Source organism: Miniopterus schreibersii, assembly GCF_964146895.1.
Source record: "Miniopterus schreibersii genome assembly, chromosome: 2".
Lineage (NCBI taxonomy): Eukaryota > Metazoa > Chordata > Mammalia > Chiroptera > Miniopteridae > Miniopterus > Miniopterus schreibersii.
In genome coordinates this window covers 82823460-82847003 of record NC_138102.1, presented here as the reverse complement: position 1 = coordinate 82847003, position 23544 = coordinate 82823460, and the positions used below count along the sequence as shown (strand labels likewise).

The 23544-nt window shown below is 38.2% G+C and overlaps 1 protein-coding gene across 8 annotated transcripts in view; it reads left to right on the top strand.

The window, feature by feature from the left end:
* The first annotated feature begins 3587 nt into the window (after positions 1-3587).
* TNFRSF19 (TNF receptor superfamily member 19) overlaps positions 3588-23544 on the top strand; it is a 93795-nt gene continuing 73838 nt past the window's right edge. Inside the window, exons 1-3 of one of the 8 annotated variants that reach the window (XM_081127178.1) lie at positions 3588-3672; positions 3866-4056; positions 22998-23099. In XM_081127178.1, the coding sequence (XP_080983304.1) occupies positions 23031-23099 (69 nt within the window). In that variant the 5' untranslated portion in view covers positions 3588-3672; positions 3866-4056; positions 22998-23030. The other 7 variants (XM_081127182.1, XM_081127176.1, XM_081127177.1 and 4 more) reach the window with 7 other exon arrangements.

Sequence of the window (23544 nt, the reverse complement as noted above, 5' to 3'; positions counted from 1 at the left end):
CACATAACACAAAATTTACTATCTGAACCATTTTAAGTGTACAGTTTAGTAATATTAGTATATTCAGATTGTTGTACAGCCATTACCACCATTGATCTCCAGATCTCTTCTTATCTTGCTAGACTGAAAATCTGTACCCATTAATCAACAGCTCTCCATGACCCCATCTCCTAAGCCCCTGGTGACCACCAGGTTTTCTTTCTTACCTCTTTTATCTCATTTTTTTCCCCTGTAGCATCTAGTAACTACCACTCTGCTCTCTGTTACTGTGAGTTCAGAGAGATTTTTTATTTTGCTTTGCTTTGTTTGTTTGTTTGTTTTAGATTCCACATATAAATGAGATCATGCACTCTGTCATTCTGTGTCTGCTTTATTTCACGTAGCATATGTCCTCCAGGTTCACACATTTTGCTGCTAAAGTCAGGATTTCCTTCTTTTTAAAGGCTGAAAAATATTCCATTTTATATATATCACATTTTCTTTATCCACTCATCCATCTATGGACACTTAGGTTGTTTCTATATCTTGGCTATTGTGAATAATGCTGCAGTGAACATGGGGGTGCAGATATCTCTTCAAGATAGAGTGATTTCATTTTCTTTGAATAAATACCCAGGGATAGCTTGAAGCTCTCCATATGCATTTGTTGTCTCAACAACATTGATAAAGTAGTGTTATTTCCTGCTTATGGTTTAGGAAAATGAAGCTCAATGAGATTAAGTAGCCCTCTCCAATTTCCCAAGTTGTTACTATGTTGCAGATAATGAGAGATTTAAACCCAGGCCTTTCTGACTCCAGTGTCCCTGCTCCTTTCTTAACAGTGAGCTAATTCACACACACACAAAAATGTGTAAATGAAATAAATTCCAAAATTATTCCTCCCAACTTACGTATAAAGTTGTACTTATCTGACAGAATCAAGGATGTATTCTCTGAACAGAAACTTTAAAAAAAGATGATACTACAAAAGAGGTCTAGGTAACTCCAAGAACTTCGACGCTTAATGGAAAAAAAATATTATGAATTACCTGAATCCATAGCTCATAATTATAGGAGTTTATGTGATTTGTCTCTCAAGGAAGCATATTTCAGGTGCTGTAAAGAAAGCAGCACTCAGTGGCAATTGGGAGGTACATAAGAATCTCAGTAAGCCCCCTCTGTTCTTTGATATGAACAAGTGATGTTTCTTCAGTCTTAAGTGCAATAACATGCAGCCTTGAGCTCCTCAGATCAGATTGCTGCTTCGGACCCATTACACACTAGGTGGCTGAAATGCAACTTGGTGGAAGGAGTTTAAAAAGCCAAGTATACTATGCCATGGCACTAGAAATCATCAATAAAATACTGTAACTTTGTGTTGTTAAAACTAATAGCTATGTAGAGTGTAGTGGCATATTTCTTATCACCATACCTTCAGATTTAATTTTACTAATCTAAGCTGCTTGGAGGGCAAAGAGGAAAGTTTGCATTAGCTCCCCTTCATGGTGCTGTTCAGCAATAACAATGGTCCAAGGCACATGTCCACAGTGAAGGGAGCTTAGTGGAATGGGGCACAGCACTAATGAGCTCAGGTTGGGAGGTCATTGCTCACTATAGCTGGCCTTTAGCCACACTCTGCTCTTGGCAACAGATGGGCCCTCACCTCAGTCCCTTTTCATCTCACACATGGTGGGTGCTTGGCCACAGAAAAATCAATTCATAATAGTTTTCAGTGACTTGGTGAATAAACTCTTCCATTGGAGATAATATTGCATTGGTAGACATATTTTGAACTATAAATCTTCCTTGGTGAGATTTGTATAAACTGAGGATCATTTGACTGGTTCTCATTTAAGTCCCTGTTTCCAAATGCCTCCTGTAAGCTTCTAGGGAAACTATAAGAATCCTAATTCAGCCCCTCACCTATTTATATTGGTATTGAGCTCTATCAAGACATTAGGATTTACTTGCTTATCCAAAGTATATTCCAGCATCTAGTTGCTATGATTTAATATTTCTGTGTATCAGGAAACTTTATTCCTGGGTGCTGTTTGATGGCATATGGATTTCATGCTGAGCTACCTCAGAAAAGAAATGGGCAAATGCCCACTTGGAAATATTTTGTCCTTTTAAATATTTTCTTTGTATTCAAAGAAGCCTAAAAAATGTTATATGTAAGCCAGGTATCACAAGAGCTTTCTTGCTCTACTTTCAGGAAGTCATGGAGAGCCACATCTGCATTTCAAGTACTATCTGGGCTCTGACCATCTTTGAGAAATGATGTATGAGGTAGAAAAATTATAAAATAAATGTTGAAAAGTAAACATGACTATTTAAATGGTATAGTAAACTCAATAACTGTTCGAAGCAAATATTTTGCTATTAAAATTTGTTCAAAAATCATAGAAGTCTGGAAATAACACATCATAAACTACATTTTCAAATATCACATCAGAAAAAATTAGACAAGACCAATTAGAGAGGGGGGTTATATAAAAAAGATTAAATTCTACTGTCTTCTGTTTTGAAAAAAAAATTTTTTTAACTGACCTTCTAAAAGTTGGCAAGTTTCCATTATAAACCAGAAAATTTTCCTTCAATCTGTGACAGAATGGTCTGGAATTCAGAAATGCACTGTATCCTGGATTGTAATGAAGATGAAATTTCTTATTATCTTCTATTTTGGTAAATACTAAAAATAATTTTATTTTATTGAATCTGCCATTGTTAAGAAACAATAGTAAAAAATTCTAAGTAACGTATATAATAGGTTAAATTTTAAATTTTAGAGAATTAGACTACTGTGGTGATTTTTAGTGAGTTAAGAGTTCAAACTACGGAGTTAAAAGAAATAGCCCTAAAAAGCAAGGAACATAGTTTTGGAGTAAGCACAGGACTAGTGCTTTCCTGTACGTAATTCTTTTCTTTTGTAAACTTTAAGATGCTCACAGGTGTTAATGACATTTACCTATCTAAGAACTACATGTTTTAAAATCTAATTTTCAGAATCTCAAACTAAGACCTAGACTAAGATTAAATCTCTGCCCAAAGGCTTAAATGAGAAAGTGGCAGATATCAGTCACCTGTTGTTGGTTATCTGTCCATTAATTACTTTAATTAAAACACCACTGTTTAATTGGCAGTCAATTCCAATAATTTAAGTTTCAAGGAAAAGACAGTTTACTTAAAATCCTTAAAGACTTGTCACACTGAAAACAAAAATAACATTTAAAAAAAGTCATCCTTCCCAACTGGCAGTGTCCCTGGGTTGTTTTTTTCTGGAATGGTCTTAGAGTGATATTTATTCTGAATACTTGAGAGTCTCTGTTAAAAAAAAAAAAAGTGATATTTATGTCAATTAAATGCTGCCATTTGGAACCTGGATGGATTAGGGATCTTATACTGGAATCGTCCAACAGCAATTGCTGACCTTTCCAACTGGGAAGCAGATAACAGAAATTGTCCTGCTCGAGGCACAATAGTCTAACGTGATTAGAAATCAGGCGAACTGGCTTCTCTTGAGCTGTACTCCCCCACAGGCTGAATTATAGCTCTCCTACCAGTCCCAGGGCGCTGAATGATGTCATGGGATCTGCAGTTCAGCGAGATGAAAGGGATAAAGCAGAACCCGCTGGCACTAGGCAGCTTTCAGCACACAATCCACAACACAGCTTGGGAACCGACAAGGCTACGGTAGGGATCCAGCCACTCAGCCCAAGCTTGGGAGAACCACCGGTATTGCCTCCTTGAAAAAAGGGGGGAGGGGTGGGGGGAGGAAAACAACGTGATCCATGTTAAACAAAAGAATTTTTGGACTAAGAGGCGGGAGGGTGACTACCTGCTGAAAGTGAACTTTCTTGATATCCCTGCTTATATATAAATTTAGCTCTGCCTTTGATGTTCTGCAACTGATCACAGATCAGATTACGGGCATTTCATCTCCCTGCTCCCCAGCCTTTGATCTGCATGGTTAATTTTATTTTCCTGGATTTGAAGTTTCGTCTGGGCTTGTGCTTTGGGAAGGTAGAAGCATTTGGCACAGCAGTGCTGCCAAGGAGAAACTAAGTTGCCGGAAGGGTGAGTACTGGAAAGAGTTCAGCACGTTGCAGGTACAGCATTTTATGTTTTGTTGTAGCTTTCACTTCACTTTTCCTGTGTGTTCTAAAAAAAAAGATGGTTTTACTCAATTAAAAACAAGCATTTCTGTATTTGACTACTACATTATGCTCTATATCTGTATCAGAGTAAATATGAGATACTGCCATGTTAGCTTGTACAAAAGGGTTTGCAATCGGTCATGCAAATTTTACTTGGAAATGAGTTGTTCAAACAAGACAAAAAAAGAAGAGAGCTAACTTTAGCATACAACCCATGCTCCAGAGCCTGAGGTCTGTGAGCTATAATTGCTCTAGGTATTTACAGGTTACTTTTTTTAGTAAACAGGCGGTGGGACTTTACTTGATGCCAATGTTTTCTTATATAAAAGAGCACAACGCATCTCTTGCAATATTGCTTTTGTAGTTTATTTATTCTCTCACCTCCAAGATGTAAACCTATTAGATACATTTCTCTATGCAGTTTGTATCCTCAAAGGAATCACTGAAAATGCATTCAAGTATGATTACAGCTTTTTATGTGTAACACTAAAGAATTTTAAAACAGTGAGGGTAAAGTGGGGCTAAGTTTGGTTTTAAAATCCTCTAGTGCTATTCCGTAACCTTTGAAAACAGCACAAGCCTTATTTACACAAACATTTACAAGTTTGATATTCCTAAATTAACATTTACTTTAAGTGTATATTGACAGCTGTTGTAAATTACAATTGGTCAACTGTTTATGAAAACTGAGTAATCAACAGTTATTGTGTGACATAAAGTTCTTAGTTACATTTTCACTTTAGTTCATACTCAACATGGCAAAACCAAAATATATTGGTGTGCTAAATTTGAAAGTTAAACTGTTGTGGGTTTGTTTTTGTCTTTTGTTTTTTGTCAGTTCAGTAACCACCGCCCCCCCCCCCCATAAAATCTTTACATTGGGATGCAAGAACTTAATACAGTAAAAAAGTAAGAGTTCCACGTTCAGGTCAGTTTATTTTAATGTTGTAGTCCTAAATTTATTTGGGTAAAATTTTTAATGATCATCACAACCAACAGTCTATTTTATGCTCTATGAACCACAAAGAAATTATAAGTGAAAAAACCAGTCATCCTCTGGTCTGAAATTCTGATGAAACAGGAAAGGTCTCTTCTTTCTTTTTTATTTATTTATTGATTTTAGAGAGAGAGAAGAAGGAAGGGAGAGAGAGGGAAAGAGAGATAGAAAGAAACATAGATTTTTGTTGTTCAACTTATTTTATGCACTTATGCATTGGTTGACTATTATATGTGTCCTGACCAGGGATGGAACCTGCAACCTTGGCATATTGGGATGCTCTAACAAACTGAGCTACCTGGCTAGGACAGAAAAGGTCTAATGAGGCTCATTACATATGTAATTAATTTTTCAGAACCAATTAATTAAATTACTTTCTAAACTTTCCCCCTGATATTAGGAAGGTAATTAGCATTGTTTGCTTAATTTTAAATATTGATAGCTATTAAGTGAAGATTATTTTAAACCATACTAAGCTGAGTATATTTTTTCAATGTGTCAGTAAGAATTGAATCTAGAAGACTAAATGTTGTTTATAGTCATGCCAGGAGAGGCATTTAAGTTTTTGTTTTGCTGACAGTATAACAAAGCATGTTCACAATATCCTGGATTATCAGTTTAGGTTGATTTTTTTGTTTGTTTGTTTGCCTAAAAAGTTCTCTTAATATCACAAAAGCAGTATTAATGTTCACATTCAGATAAAGAAAATTAAGCTTTTAAAGTAATGATTGGAGAAAATGCCTAAAGAAATAGTGTGCTTAGGAACTTGATCATTTAGTTCAGATATGGGATTTAAAAATTTTTTAAATGACTGTTTATTCTTGTTACTAGGTCCATGTCAACAAATGCAGACTCTACGCAGCACAACACAAAAGGAAGAATTAGCAATTATCTGATTAATTTAGACTTTGTAGAAAACTAGCTTGGGCAAGTCAAGTCCCTGAAAATCCACTTTAGTGTCTGAATTAATTCAGTTAATTGTTTACTTCTTGTGTCTTCCTTGAGAAATGAAGCAGATTCTATTTGATTTTAAAAGAAAGATGGCTTTTGCTGAATGTAAGGTACAGTCTCAAAAGGCATTTCTTATTGCCACACGATGATCTTGATTATAGTTTAAGTAGATACACTCCATAGTACTTCTACTGAACAAAACCCTTATGTTACATTTTTCAAAGCACTTTCCTATCTAATGCTTCAATGGCAGCTTTGTTACTGTAGAAAGTCCAACTCTTCAAAAGACTTATTTCTAGTTGTGATTGTGTCACTGATTAGCTATGTGACCTTAAGAGAGTCACTTTACTACTCAGTTTTCTCATGGGGGAAATGAGGGAATTGATCAAATCATCTTCATAAAATAGTCAGGGTGGAATTTTTATAGCCATTTTACAGATGAGGAAACTGAGACTAGAAAAAAGTAACTTGACTCTCTTAACTAAGGTCACATGGCTAGTTTTGCAAGTCCAGGATGCTTTCTAGTTCACCATGCATAGCCCTTTTTCCAGCAACTGCTAAAACAAATGCACTGGGTAGCTGATCAGAGAATAGTGTTGGTTTGAATCATAGAGATAGCCACTTCTTATTGCAATACTTGTTGTTTGTTTTCCTGATAGATATGTCAGTCAACTGGATTAATCTGGTTATTTCCTACCTGTTCTTTTTGCTTCTGTATTTCTAAGCAGTCTAAACACAATTACTGCTACACATAATTTATCATACCATTTAAAATAATGTTCTCCCCAAATTTAATATATCAATGCAATGTGGAATTATACATACTTGTGTGCCTGTGTGTATGTGTATATATAAGTTTGGCATTATATAAGCATATCTTTATGTGTTTCCAAGGAATTGAAGATGTCAGGGGGGGTCCATGAAAAGTTTAATTTTTAATTAAAGGTTTTACTCTTCAAAAGAGATACCCAGTGGGATTTTGTGAGATTTCAGTTTGCAAATTCAATATGGGTTTGTACATGATTTGTGTTGTATATAACATTTGTATTCCATATATGAATTTGTATATGGATTCATGATTACATTAAGAATCTTTGAAAATGTTTTCATTAACTCTTTCTGTGTTCTTTTCTTGGAAAAAAATGAGTATATTTTTGTGAATAAATTTATGTATTGACTGTAAATTGTACACATATACACGGCTCTCGAGTCCAAAAAGATCTCTGTTCATCATGTCTTATCACTGTCATAAAGGTTTCATATAAAGCTTTATAGATGATTACTTAGTAATATTCATTAATATTTGTTAATTCATCAGTTATTAATTAATTCAGTAATATTTATTGAGTACTTATGTGCCAGGCACTCTAACAGTATTTATAAAAGCACTATCTCATTTAAATGTACAATTAGGTTTGTCATGCCCATTATACAGATGAGGAAAGCGAGTCTCAGAGGGGTCAAATAACATGTGCTAGATAGATCACAGGGCTAATTAAATGGTAGCACTATATCTGGGTTCTTTTGTTCTAGGGCTAAGCAGTTAATTCTTTGTTATAAGAATTATATAGAGCTGAACTTAACTATTAGCAAACATTGTAGCCAAAATCTTGGCTAAAAAGATGGGTTCCGTTTTTTTCTTTTCTTTCTTTTGATATATTTTATGAGAGCTATTAGAAGTTTTTGATAGAGCTTTCCATCAGTTGGCCTAAAATCTTCAACTATAAATAACCTTAAGTCATAATCCATTCCTTCTCTGCTTCAGGACTGGACCAAACTCAAGCATTCACACTTGGTTTGGTCAGACTTCCCTTTGATGGCAGGGCCAGTCCAAGGAAACCTGGAAAAATTAATAATTTGATTCCCCTTTAAAGAGTAATCCTTTAAAAATTACTTCTAAAATTACAGCCCAATTTAGAAGAATGGGCAACGAAGGAGGGCAGAAGGAGGCTCCCTGGTGGCTGTGCTTAATTTCTCCTTTACTGTCCAAAGTCATTCAGCTTTGGCTCCAAATCCACCCACTTGCTGAAATCACCATTCAGAAGTTACCAAGTTTCGTATCCTTAGAATGAGAGGTACTTTAACACCATTCATTGTGACTAAACTTTGCTCTTTAGTGAGAAGGGTGAGGTGGGGGTGTTGAACAAGTTATCAAACCATTCCTTCCAACATAAACCATCCTCTCTCTGAGTTATGATAACTACAGCTTTCTCCATCCTGCTAAGTGTTTCCAATACTTTGGCAGCCCTATGGCCTAGCTACTGCCTAGTGAGCCTGTTCCTTAATTCAGCCATACACAGAGGATTTCACCATATTTATCTGGAAGGAGAGGAGGAGAATCAATGGCCTGTTTCTTTTCTCATTAAACACATGAAAAGAGTGGCCATCAGGGGTGTCAGAAACTCACAAAGATCAGTGCAATTGCTACAACTTACAAAAACTTTGCTTTATAAATATCATGATTTGACATTAGATAAACTAAATAAATAACCTTCTTGGCCCTTTCATTTATACTGGTTTATGCACTAACAGTATGGTGAAGATTATATTAGGATTCAGGGAGCCTGGATTTTTATTCTAGCTTTATTATTAACTTGGTGTGTGACCTTCAGCAAGTCACTCAACACCTGGCCCCAACCATACACTAATAGTCTACAATTGGCAGCAAGGGATGTTGGGAATTACTTAAATTCCTGGGTCCTGGTTATTCTTTTCCCTTATTTTCTTAACTATATTTGATTTTTAAAAATTGATTGATTGATTTTAGAGAAAGAGGAAGGGAGAGAGAGTGAGAGAGAGAAATGTTGACTTGTTGTTCCACATAGTTATACAGTCATTCGTTGATTCTTCTTTGTGCCCTGACCAGATATCAAACCACAACCTTTGCATATCCGGACAAAGCTCTAAACCAATGAGCTACCCAGCGAGGGCCTTTAACTATATTTGGCAAACTTTGTTATTCTTTGAGATTCCTACCCCCATTCATTAATTCATTCAGCAAATTGTCAAGTACCTACTAGGTACAGGCACTGTGAACTAAGATACAAAATTCAGGATTTTCATGTAGCTTGCATTATACTCCATTTTCCCAAGGAATAGTGATTTACACTAGGGATTACTAGAGAGTCAAATAGTTTTCCATTAACTTTTCTTCCAGTGAGATAGCTTCTCACTGAAACTATTTTTCAAGAAGTTTGCTACTTCGGTAAGTTCAACTTTTGGGGGGAGAATATACTAAATAAAAACACTTTGCATCAGCTTAGATATTGCTAAAACTAACTTCAGAAATACCACCCGTTAGCCAACAATACCTCTACCAAGATGTTGGTAGAGCAATTTGGTTTATATAGTAAAAATGTCAACCCATTAATAATAGTCACTTTTTTAAAGGGAGAAACATGTTTGCAGCCCCAATTCTAAGCATAGATTTCATTCTGAATGAGCCTAGGGGTCATACAGTTCTTTTTGTACCACTTTTGGTGCTTAATTGTGGGCCTGGATTCTCCTTCAGATACTGTCTCCAGATCATACATACCTTCAAAGTGAGGTAAAGTGGGGAGTATTTATTAACTTAACATGCCTCTTCTTTAGAGAATAAGATTTATTTAATCGCTAGAGCACAGAGGTTCAATGCTCTTTGTCCCCACTGTCAAATATCATTTTGATTATCATTTATATACTGATAATCATCATCTGCCCTACAAAAGGTATGCTGCTGCTAATATTGATTGCCACTGAGTGAGCACTTACTATGTACCAGGCAATGGGTTAAGTGATCTCAATACTTTATCTTATTTAATAACTACCAATAAAACAACTCATTTTACAGTTGAAGAAATGGAAATTTAGGGACATTAAGTAACTTTTCCAAGGGCATGCAACTAGTGAATGGCAAATTAGCATCTACGACCAGATTAACTGATGCCAAAGCCCAAGTGTGTTCCAATAGGATCTGTCTCCACAGTGATCTAACAAGCTTACTGGGTAGATCAATCTTATACATGGGAAATGATGCAAAAACTAAGCAACTACATTGTGGTCACTGTCTCTAAGTACAAAAGGTGGCCAGAGAAGAAAGGACATTTGGCTAAAATCAAAGAGGTAGTTCCTGAGCTGGCAGAATAAATTCCACTCAGAAAACATGTATTAAACATTTATGTGAATGTTTGATACTATTAGAGCTACAAGTTTGAACAAAATATGCCCCTTCTCTGAAAGCAGAACTCTGTTTAATTCCTTGAGGAAGAAATCTCAGTCACAGTTATGACACATGAAAGAATGCAGCAAGTGTTATCGTTCTAATAAGAAGGCCACACATCTTGGAGAGACTCCTGAGAGTTGTGGCTTTTAAGTCGGTCCTGAAACAGGAGTCAGTTAAGTAAGGCATCAGAGAGGTAAGGGAAATAGGTGAGCATGCAGAGGAAGCTTAGAGAGCAAAAGGAAGGGCAAGTTCAGAGCACTTTGAGGGAAGGCATGCATTCCAGTTTGGCCAGAATATAAAGTATACAGTCTAGAGGAGAGAACGATAAGGTTGAAAACGAAGGTGGAGTCCAAACCTGGAAATCTCTGAATGCTAATTCAAGGAGTATAGAAGCCATTCTTTATAATGAGGAATGTTAATCATTTAATTGGACAGTGACAGTAATGACAGGGAGGGTGAAACAGGTCCACTGGACAAAGCAGCAGGGAGAAAGGTTTTACAGCATTCAAACCCTGTAGGGGCAATGTTCAAGTGAAAGGTGGGGAGGGCCTATACTGTGGTGGAAGTGGTGGGACCAAGAGAAAAAGAGGAAGAAGGGGGAATGTGTGAGTCCTTACAAAGGAAGACGCGGTAATTCAGCTCTAACAAATTACTTAGTATTCTACATGCTAGCTAGGCTCTGGGATATTAAGAAAATAAAATTTGCCCTCAGGAAATTGAAATCTAGTTGGGGAGAGGAACCCAGACAAACAGATAACTTGAATATAATAATGAGCAAGTTAGTGCGTTACGCCGAGTCTGTGGTAGTGCTAGGTAATGGCTACTAGGCCAGGGAAATGTATACTTGCTTTGAGGTTCAAATAAGCTAATGTATATGACTTGTAAATCGTTTACAAATAAGTCATTATTGTGACTTACATTCTGGCCATGTTAGATTTGAAGTAGACAACCTTGACATGTGACACTTGGGATGATAATATTTTAATGTATTTTCACAAGTAACTAGTACAACACTACAGTGCTCTCAGTATGAATCAGGAGATGTGTTTATCAGTAATTAAGTCTAATAACTTATTCATTCGTTCAACAAATATTTATTGAGAAGCCCGTATGGGTCTTGGGGTATATAAAACATAGGATTTGGTTGCATCCAAAGAGACTTGCAGTCATGTGGGGAAAATAAAACCAACACATAAGGTATGGTGGATGCTTCTTTGTACTGAAGTCATGCCCAGTATCTTGGGTTTGAAGGTATTGGTCCATTTGTTCACTAACTGGACAGATAAAACAATAATTGCTTATATATCTATAGCATTCTACTGCTGCAAAAGTACTTTTGTTACATACATAATTCTTTCACTCCTAACAAATCTGCAAAGTGGGTAACCTCTCTGCTTCATATATTAACACACTGAAGTTCAGAAGTGTCAGCACCTTATACAAAGTACTAACGAAGGCATGGAGCCTAGGCTTTGTGCTCCCCTACATCACCAGCAGCTCTGAGTTTACCGAGTAAACCTGGGAGTTGGGCTGGGCTGGTCTTGGTGTGTAGGAGGTAGACCCAGTGAACTAGCACACACACCCTGAAAGGGCGTTGGGTGAGCATCTGCTGGAAAGACCCATCAGTGAATGAATGAGGCGCCTGTTGGTGAGCTAGGTCATCATAATTTTGATAGACCAGAGCAAATGTGCTACACCATTTTCCCGAGGCCTTCGCTCATATGCTGAAGCGGGCCTTGGGTAGACTGTGATCCGCAAGGGAAAGGCACAAAAGTCCTGGGGAAACACGTGCAAGGTAGAAAGGACGGCGCCCTCTCTTCGCCAAGGCAGTTGCCCTAACGCAGTCCAGCTCTCGGTGGTCTTGGCGTCCCTACCAACCCCGCCCGCGGTCGCACTCACAGCTCCCACGGCCGCGGAGGGAGGGCCGGCGCGGGCCGGCGGGGCGGCCGGGAGCCTGGGAGGGGGCCGGGCGGGCGACGCCGAGGGGGCGGGAGGCGCGGGGCGGGGCCGCGCGGGGGCGGGGCCCGGGGGCTGTGACCGTTGCCGGGCTACCGAGAGCGCCGGTCGGGCGGTCCCGGGGAACGATCCGCGTGCCTGCGGGCAGAGGACCCCGGCCCAGCTCCGAACCCCTCGCAAACCCCGTGCCGGGCCCTGGGGCGCGCCCCTGTGCCTTCGACTGGAGCTGGGACCTGCCGGGCACTGAGCGCAGCGCGGCGGGCGGAGCCTCAGGTGACAGGGAAGGTAGGTGTCCCGCTCGCGGGGCTGCCCCTCGCCCTCGCCCTCGCCCTCGGTGCGTCCCTTGGAGATGGCGGCCCTGAGAGGGGCGGCTGCCCGACTGAGGGAGAGGGGCAAGCTAGGGCTGCTCGTGCGCAGAATACGGGGGTGGGGGAATGAGCTAGGCCAGGGCGACCCCGGGAAGGAGTGACACCCTGGGGTGCTCTGGGAGGAGGCTCCTGGGACGCTGGAGCTTCGGTCGCAGCTGCGGGAGGGACGAGAGGGTGTGAACGTATCCTGGTCTCCGCTGGCGTCCGGAATGACCGGACCTAGTCTTTCTCTCCAGGGATCTTGTAAATATAAAGGCTGCTTGTAAGGCAAACGTGTGTAAGTATGTAAATCAGCCTGCGTGCGGCGTCACTCCGGCCTCGAGCCGGTCGCGCTCGGCCCCCGCCCGCGGCACCCCGCGCGCCCCGAGCGAGCGTCTCCGGGGCGGCCGCGCGCAGGCCGGACTACCCAGTCGGGGCGGAGGCGGCGGGAGGAGAACGTTCGCAAGATTTGTAAGTGGTTCGTAAACATGTTCACTTTGTGGAAAAAGAAAGTTTCGCAAATATAAGCTTATTTCTTAGTACGTGATGATGGGTAGAGCTTGTAACAGATTGGAGAGAAAGGTCGGCTTTCACAGCCCTTGTCAGGGTTCTGATGCCATTTCATGGAATGAAAATGTAGCTACTATACTCTTCAATGATTTGTTTTGCTGGTAGTGAACTAGGCATCAAACCTACATTTACCATTGTAGGAAATCCATGTCACCTTTTTTTTTGCACTTTAATAAAAGGACTCAACTTTCAAAGAACACCATAAGCATTGTTTGCTATTTCTTTAATTGAAACAATTTAACTCAAAATATTTATGAAGTTGTGGTTTTGACTACAGTGACAATTTTTCTTTACTAGAAGATGATTTCTTTATGTAAACAGGAAACATTTGTTATTAAATGTGCCTTATGCAAACAGAAGAATTTATTTTAATAGTTGTTTTTTCATAATCAGATACTTTATGTAAAAGGGACGTTTATATTGCATTAGTTCAGAATTTACTCAATATGTTTTCTGTTATGCAGACTCACCGTAGGCGTTTTTGCCAATCCTACTTTCAATGATTGTTTAAAAATATATTTTATTTCAAGCACTGTTTATTTATCTGATTTAAAGATATGTAACTAGAGGGGGTGAGAATTAAATCCTACCATAGAAAACAGTTTTTGACATTATTCAGAGATGTGGGTACTTAAAAAGAAATTTCCTTTGCATAATATTTATCAAATTGTTCTGAAAATAATACAAGGCATAGAGATGCCATTTCAATTTTAAAATATTGCCTTAACATCAATGCATGGTGTGTTATCATGAGCTCTGTAAGTTCTTTACTTTTTAACCCATGAAAATGTATTATGACATTTACTTTATTACTGAGGCCACATGGCTTTATTGACTTTAGATTCCCCCCCCCCCCCATAGTAAGTGCTAACTCTGGGATGTTATATTAGTATTTTCTGGGGCATTCATGGAATTTGTTTCTTTGATGGGAGTGTGTGTGTTTTTAAAGTTCTTTGGAGTTCTCAACTTTAAATTTTTTTTTTAAATTATTGATTTTAGAGAGAAGAAGGGGAGAGAGAGAGAGAGAGAGAGAGAGAGAGAGAGAGAGATTGGTTGTTGCCCACATTTATGCATTCATTGGTTGAGTCTTGTAAGTGCCCTGACCAGGGATCAAACCCGCAATTTTGGCGTATCAGGAGGACACTCTAACCAAATGAGCTACCCGGCCAGGGCCTGATGGTAGTGTCTTTTGACTCTGAGTTCAGGCTGGATCTAGACTGTGAAGTTAAGGACATATCAAGGCTTTTTATGCACTTGAAACTGCAATGTAAAGTGCCCACCTGGAAAACTGGGTGGGAAAAGAATTGAGTCACGTAGTAGTCACATGTTGTGCTTAAGGTATTACTTTAATTTACTAGTTATAGCTCTACTATATGAATCTAGTGAGGTGTTCTGGAACATAAGTGAGGAATTCTGCTAACACTCATTTGATTCTTCTTTTTAACCTACTTTAATCTCTGAACTCATGCTCAACCCAGTCCCCTGCGATTAGTCAGTCCTGCCATTCAAAAATGAACACGACATGAACAAAAAACTGCAGGCATTTTAATGCAGGAAAAAGGCAAGCCCTTTTCAGTCTGATGAATCAATATGTAAAATCAAGCATTTAAAATTCTGGAGAAGGCTAACAATCTCTGTGTTGACTTCAGGTTGAGTAAGAATACCCACCTTGAGTAAATGTGCACCAGGAACAGTTAAACAGTTAAATACGCTGTCACATGGCAGCTAAGTAGTAAATGGTCGTAGCCTTTTTAAAGTAATTTTCTAGCTGAAGAAAAAGAACAGTAAAGCAGTATGAACACAATTTCTTTTCATGATTTACTGGTTGGGCAGTTGGTTTATTCATCATATGTTATCTGTCTAAAATGTTTACATTTAAAAGTAAGATGTTTAAACAGTATTGGGTTATCTTCTTGTCCACACATCACAGAATATGTTAAAACCTGGGTTTTAAAAAGAGAAGAACCACCTATCAGCAATTATAGGAGACAAAGCAACTTGTATATCTGAAAATGAATGTTATTTAGCCACTCTTGAGTCAGCGTGGCTGGGTCTAATATGAGGAAGTTCTAAAAGAATGGGGGCTACTTATATACTGGAGAAGAACACTACAAATGTTATGGAGAGTGGTTTTGGAATCTATCCAGACTCACTTCTAAAATAAAAATTTAAACAGCTGTGTTCTAGAAATGCTTATGAACAATTCTCTTTGAATAGACTGTGTCAGTGCTTGAGTTGCCCTTACTCCTTAATGCTGCAATTGTTCTATTTGTATTTTAGGGTAAACATTTATGAATTTTGTGAAAATTACCTTAGTTACAATATGCTTGTTGATTGAACAGTTCGAGAACACTGTATGCCAGTTATTTTCCTAAGGCAAAGGTGATAGTCTGCAACTCAGAGACATAAAAGGAATTAGTCTCAAATTCTATCCTATTTTAAGTTCTGTTAAAAAAAAATTATTGGAGCCTGACAGTGAGAGGTCCCTAATGTTTTAACAGAACACTTTATAGCTTATAGAGTTTTTAGTAGAAAATATTTCATGATTTGAAAAAAATGGAAAATCATTCTCATTTCCTAGTCAACAACAATATGTATATTTTTATTACATTTTTATCACAGCTTTGTGAGCTTCCTAGGCTGCAGAAAGTGCTGCCAACTCCATGATGGAGGAAGAACAATTTTCAGAACACAGTGAAATTGCAGGCTAAGGTACAGAAATGCTAGAGGCTATAGTGGTTATTGTCCTGTTTGGAAATGACAGTACCCTGAGTTTCTAATTGATTGTTTATTCTCTTAGCATGTGGGACTGACAGTATTTCTTGGCCATCATGCTACACCATTAAAATGTAAAACACGGGCCCGGCCAGACATGGCCCAGCGGTTGAGCATCGACCTAAGGCATGCAGGAGATCGTGGTTCAATTTCCGGTCAGGGCACATGCCCGGGGTGTGGGCTCAGTCCCCAGTCGGGGGCGTGCAGGAGACAACTGATCAATGACGACTCTCTCATCATTGATATTTCAACTTTCTCCCTCTCCCTTCCTCTCTCTGAAATCAATAAAGATAAAATGTAAAGCTCTGTATGTATAGCACAGGCCTTATTTCAATGCTGATTTTATAAATTGTAAGCCTGCCAGTTTACTTTAATGTTGATTTAAAAAAATATATTTCAGCTAATTGCATATTGGAAAAATGTATGAGTTGGATATATTGCATTACATAATGTTAATATAGTTTTACTAGAAAAACTATTACCTGTTGCATGCACTCGTGTTCAATAATAAATCAGGTGGCTTTCAAAGAATGGGAAAGTAAAGAAAATTAATTTATTCTGAAAAAATTATCCTGGTTATTGGAATTATTTTGAGTCATATAGTTGGGTCATTTATAAGATCAAAAATAAATATCCTTCTCAGAAAGTTTACTGATTTATTAAAATTAGAAATCTGAGTGCCAGATCTTCCTCCTTAGTGATCGTTGTCAATATTATAGCACTATTTTCAAGAAATGGGGTCCTGACCTAAGTTGGATTCTATCATAGTAACTTATATTTCAATCTCAAGTTATAGGTGCATATATTTTTCACATATATTGTTTTTGTCCTTACAACAACCCTAAGAGGTAAAATATTAGCCCTAATTAATGATTTTTTTCATTCATTCAACATGTATAGGGCACATTTTTGGGTGAATTACAGTTGTAGAGCAAGATCACATTTCTTGTCATTAAGTCCTCAAACTGTAATAGTTGGTGGTATACTCCAGTGGCTTGGTTGGTGATAAAATGAAGGAAGGAAACCTTGTGTGACAATAGGAAGTGGTGGAAACTGGAGCCTAGAAAGTATGTTTGTCTATGTGAGGAACAACTGATGCTCAGCCATAGCTCATGTTGCTTTGTTGTGGAACTCCTGGTGGCCAAATTCTCTAATTTTTCAAGAAAATTATTCATTTTTAATATGAAAACTTACTTTTAAAATTTAATATTGTGGTGACTGCAGAAAATAATGCTGCTGCTGGCAGCACAAGAGCTACAAAGAGAAAGAAATAACCAGGTAATTATGCTCTGAGATAGAGCGATAAGTCTAGGATGCTATGGAAGAATAAAGGAGAGGTGTCCATTTTGGGAGATCCCAGAAGAACTTTGATAAATTGGGGGCCAGGCATGGTAGATGAAAGTATAGGAAGGCCCCAGGACCGAAGAGGGAGCAACAGTTGAGGGAAGTGCAGGTTGAAATAACCACAGTGGTTTGGGATCCAGTGGCCTGCCCAGTCAATGGGAGATGTGACCTGGAACTGCTCCTTCCCAGCTGGGCTCCTGTGAACTGCCATCCCTGAGGCCCTGCCTCTTTGGTGACACACCAGCACAGCTTTTCATGGTTTGGATAAGGAAGTAGAAGAGGTGTGCATTTCAGCATCTGTTGGATTTATCTCCTTTAGAGGCTAGCCAATTAGGACACATTCGTGTTAGTTACCATTCATTCAAATGAGCAACCTGAGCAGCTTGATAAGTAGCCACTTTCTGTGTAGCTTAACAGAATGTTTGTGCTTGCCTGGTTCTCCTGATGCGGCCACCGTGCAGGATGTTGTTGAATATCAGATAGTGAGGCAGAAATCCCATACTCCTAGAATACAGTAAACTAGGAATTATTAGTCTTCTTCTTATTGCTTAGCTAGGACAAGTTTCTCTGCACACATTTTGCCAAAATGGTTGCCAGATATTTAGTAGGTGTTGTCTATTTTGTGTATTTTGGCAAACTATGACAACCCCAGTGGACCCATTGTGCATAATATCAATAATTTGTATGTCTCTTGTTTGATAAGTACCCCCAAATAAATAGAATACTGAAGTATATAAAAACATTTTTCTATTTGGGCCAGACCCTGAATTCCCAGAAATTAAAGCCAATTTTAATAAGTACCTTTTTATTGACTTATTTTAATTTCAAATACTAGTACTTAAGCACTTATTATTTCATTAAATTTTCCTGCTTTTTATGAATGCCAAAGCATTCTTTAAGGTATTTCATTTTATTCCAAGAAATTCAAAGTCACACTCCTAACACCCCACTAGCCAAATTGTTTATTTCTACATAAACCTGGCTATATTAAAAGATGTTTAGGAGATATTACTACCTCTGCTAAGCTGGGAGTGCCCTCAAAAGTGCATCTTTGGCCCTGGCTGGTGTGACTCAGTTGGTTGCGCGTTGTCTCGTGTATCAAAGGGTTTCCGGTTTGATTCTAGTCAGGGTACGTGCCCAGGTTGTGGTCTCTGTCCCCGGTGGAGGCTTGCAGGAGGCAGCTGATCCATGTTGTGCTCTCACATTGATGCTTCTCTCCCTCCCTCTCTCTCTAAAAATTAATAAACCATTCTTTAAAAAATAGCGCACCTTTGTAGGTGTCCTCCCTAATCAGATACTGCCTCCTTTCAGGCGCTTAATAACTCTTTAATCAGGGTGTATTGAATGGATAAATTATGAAATGTATTACTTTGTTATATTGTTTTGTTTTTGTTGATCAGTTTTGTTGATGTAGTTCTATGCCAAATGGAAGGGGTCATTGGATGCTGTGACATAGGAACAACCAGAAGTCAGTCTGGCAGAATGGGCAAGAGCCCTGTTTTGCTTGGAGTCAATAGGCATGAATTAAATTCGTTTCCACCCTTACTAGGACACGTGTCCTTTGACCCACAGTTTTCCCTCCCATTGTATAAGGATAAATATCTACTTTAGATTGTGGTAGGGAAAAGCTCTATTTTTATGAAGCCTTAACACAGTACTTGACATTAGAAATGCTTAGTTCTAACTTTGGATTGATTCTTAGTCTTCAGATACTTTCTGCAAGCCTATATGTCTAAAGGTCTAAAACCCTCTGAAAAATGTCTCGCATTTGTCTAACAGGCTACAATCTCAAAACACTGTCATATACATTGGATCCTTTGATCTTCATGGTAATAACATTAATAACAGTAGCCATCATTGCTGACACTTACTTAGCACTTCCGGCATGCTGGAAAGTTTGAACTTTCCATAACTTGTCCAGGTCACACGGCTAGTAAGTGGTGTTCTTAAGAACAGCAGACACAGTAACAACATCAGCACCACCATTGATTACGCTTTTAATCTGTTCTAGGCACTTTGTTTGCATTATTTCAGTTAATCCTCACAAGGGCCCCCCCGGAAACAGATTTCATTTTTCTATCTGTAGCTGTGTAGTTTCAAAATGGGACTGAAAATCCAGGTGTTCTAATTGCCATGTTTCCTTGACAGTTCCCAATAAAACTCAGGCTATTTTTACCCATATTGGGTAAACCTGGACTTTAGAGCATCCTGACTGCTGTCAGGATAATCTACTCAGCCTAAATTATTTCCCAGCCTCTTGGTATAAAAAGCCAGGATGAAAGGGAAGTTACAGAAAAGAGAAGTGACATATTTCAGTGGTGCATTTTAGTCTCCAGCTCCCAATGTAAGAAATCTTGCATTTTTAAAAGTGAATTTGGATTTTTACAAATATATTACTGTATTACTTAATGCCTTGAAGGTGTAATAAGATTATATATGTATATGTATATATTAGAATGTTTACTCTGTACACCACAGAAGAATTAAGTCTGTTATGTGCAACCAAATTTCACGTTGTTTTCCACAAAATATTCTTCCTTTTTATGCGCTTCTTCACTTAATTCCCAAGCATTCATTGAGCCCTTTTATGTGCCAGGCACCATGCTAGACCCTGAGAATACAGAGAGTAATAAGGTGTTGTCCCAGTTTTAAAGAGCATATAATCTAGTGAATAAACTGAGACACAAATAAGCATAATTGCTGTGGAACATGATAGATGCTGTATGTGACTGTAGAAGGGGCCATAAGGAACAACTCTATTCCTTGTGCTTTGTTATGGACAGCAGGGTGACAACTGAGCTGGTTCTGGTAGGGATTCAGTAGGAGAAAGGCCCTCCAGATCAAGGAGGACCTGTGCACAAGGGAACAATTACAGGTATTCAGGAGAAAAATGGTGGTAGGGCTGAGCTGGATGGACCAGTGGTGAGACTGGCAGGCCATCGGGTGAAATTATAAAAGGCACAGGGGCAAAGCTAAGAAGTTTAGAAGATAATTTGTGGGGACAAACCTACCTGTACCCCTGGAAATTTAGGTAGGGCAATGCTACTTTTATATTTTCCATTCAGACTATTCAAATTAGCATGTGTATTGGGAGAACAATACAAGTCAGCACACAGGGTATAGTTTCATTAATTTTTTCTACCCTATAATCTAAAAAAACATTTTGTGATGCAAAAATCATAGTACTGAACCCGCAACACCAATCACAAAGAATTTATGCACTCCTATGTTCATAGCAACACAATTTACGATAGTTAAGATCTGGAAACAGCCCAAGTGCCCATCAGTAGATAAGTGGACAAAAAAGCTGTGGCACATTACACCGTGGAATACTACGCACCTGTAAAGAGAAAGGTTTTTTTATCCTTTGGCACAGCATGAGGGGAAATGGGGAGTGTTATGCTAAGTGAAATAAGCCAGTCAGAGAAAGACAAGTACCACATGATCTCACTTATATGTGGACTATAATAAACAAAATAAACTGATGAGCAAAGTGGATCCAGAGACATAGAAACATGGAACAGACTGAGGGATCTCAGAGGGAAGGCGGGGAGGGGGGTGTGGGTGGGGAGAGATTAAGCAAAGAATTTATATGTTTATAAGCATAACCCATGGACACAGATGTTGGTATGGGGAAGGCCTGGGGATGGGATAGATGTGGGGTGGAGGGGATCAGTGGATAAAAAGGGGACATCTGTAATATTAAAAAAAAAAATCATAGCACTTTATCCAGTTTTCTCCTTTCTTTGATAGTGTTTATATGGTTTTTATGAACTTTTCAAGGAGGACCATGTCACTTAGCTTTTTTTCATTATTAATGAAATATTTGCACTATAAAGAATTTTTAGGAAAAAGGGGAAAAATTCACCAAGAGTGCCACAATATGAACTAACCATTGATAATATTTTGACATAAAATAGGTGTATGTTATGAAGTCAAAATCATATTACCATGCCTTCTAACTTGTGTATGTCAGTGATTGCCTTTACAAGAATATGCTGCGGTATTTGTCTGCCTTCCTCAGTCATTAGTACAGGATCCTAAGAGAGTATTCTGTCCAAACTAGTTGCTCAATTATGGTATGCAATGACTCCATCCATCTCTTTTTTTCTCATATATTGTGTAAATGCTTTGGTATATATACCTCCTTTTCCATATTAGTTTAATTCCATATAGATTTAATGATTTGGTTTTGCTTTTCACTTTGAAAAATTAGCACATTAAAAAATTTGGGGGATCATGTGGAGAAAGATAACCTGCAGCATACCTTTCATGGAATGTGATTTTATCTTCTGACCCCAATCCTGTGTCTACACAAGCAGAGAGTTGAATGGTTGGGTAATTGCTGGGTGATTTTGAGATATGCAAGGGGGGAGAAAGGCTATCGTCAAGAAGCTGGAAAAGCAATAAAAGCTGTTTGAATTCACTAAAAATGAGTCATTTATTCGACAAACTTAAAAGTGATATTTTTATTGCCCTGATGATTGGACCTGCTCAGGGAGCTAAAATTGGATCATCTGGGTTGTGTATGTCTGTGCTGTGTTCAGGCATACTCCAGGTTGGCTGCTTGGCTAGCAGTTGACACAGCAACCTGCCCAACTCTGCTTCCTTTTTTATTGTTTGTTATTGTTACTGTTTTTCTTGAGCTATTTGCCCCAGAGGTCTGGTTCTCTGCTCTCCTTTCTTTTTAAGTAGTCAGATTATCTGCTCTGGGTCTCTGTTAGGTTTGGAAGATTCAACCCTAAAGGGAAACTGAACCCTTGTTTCTCTACCTGATAGATGGATCCACCAGATAAGTCTTCTTTTAAAAAAAAGTCTATTCCCATGCTATTGTCTGGATCTGGAAAAAAAACAACCAGATTTGTTTCTATATTTTAGATCCTTTCTGGTGAAGATAAAGAGGCTTGAATTATCTTTTATTGAAATGTCACATTAGTGCCTCCAATTTCATCACTCGTAAGAGATTTTTAGATGTTTTTAAATGAGTGCATATTTTTTCTGCTAATATATAATTTGCACTGAACTGGTTTGGGGAACAAATGACAAATGTTAGCTGTGCCTGCTTCTTAGTGGAGCTGAAGGTCCATGATCCAGATTGTTTTGCAGGGTATAGTGACACAGGGACATTGAAGCCAACCCACCTGCATTTGTATCCAGCTCTATGTCTTACCAGCAATGTGACCCTGGGCAAGTGACTCAGCTCTCTCTGAGCCTCAGTTTCCCCTCTCTAAAATGGGGATAACAATAGTATCTACCTTCTAGAGTGGTTGTAGAGATTAAATGATCTAACATGATGAAAGTCGTACCTGGCACATAGTGCTTAGCAGGTGTTAATTGTTTTTTTAATCACTATTATTTTCCCGTTTTCGATGATTGAATCCATAGAATGGAAGGTTTACGTACTCACTGTTTAAATGTAATCCCCTACTGGGTGAAGTAGATTAGACACTATAGATACTCGGGTAGAAAACAAAGGCCTAGGAATTTAAAACCAGTAGGAGTTTTGCATATAGTGTGTACATAGACAAAGCGTTAACTCTAATAACTTAAATTCTTAAAGTTATATATTATATGCTTATTGTATCTTTTTAAAGGTGATTCTTTTTAAAACATAAATACTATTATCTAGTATATATAAGAAAATAATAAACATTATACAGTAAATACAGAGCACAGTCACTAATTGTTATTAATGTTATCTGTATCTTCTTATCTTTTAGAACTCTTCAACAATAAATACTTTAATAAGAACCATGGCTTTAAAAGTGCTACTAGAACAAGAGAAAACATTTTTCACCATTGTAGTTTTACTAGCCTATTTGGTAAGTCAACTCTACTTTCATAAGAATGTGGTGAGCCCTGGCTGGTGTGGATCAATTGGTTGAGCATTGTCCCGTGCACCAAAAGGTCGCCGGTTCCATTCCCAGTCAGGGCACCTGCCCAGGTTGCACGTTCGATCCCTGGATGAGGCACATGCAGGAAGCACCTGATTAATATTTCACTCTATCTCCCTATTCCTTCCTCTCTCTCTAAAAATTAATAAATAAAATGAAATTTAAAAAGAGTGTGGTGAAAGAATTCATATAAGTGGTACCAAAACAATTTTTTATGTCTGATTCCATATTTTAAAATTTCCTTTCAAATAGCATTTTATAATTGTTATATTTAATTAATAAATCAAAGATTGCTCCTGCATCTGGATGTTTGTAACAATTGTTAAAATTATTTTATTTAAATTTAGATGAAGTCAAAATCACAACATTACTT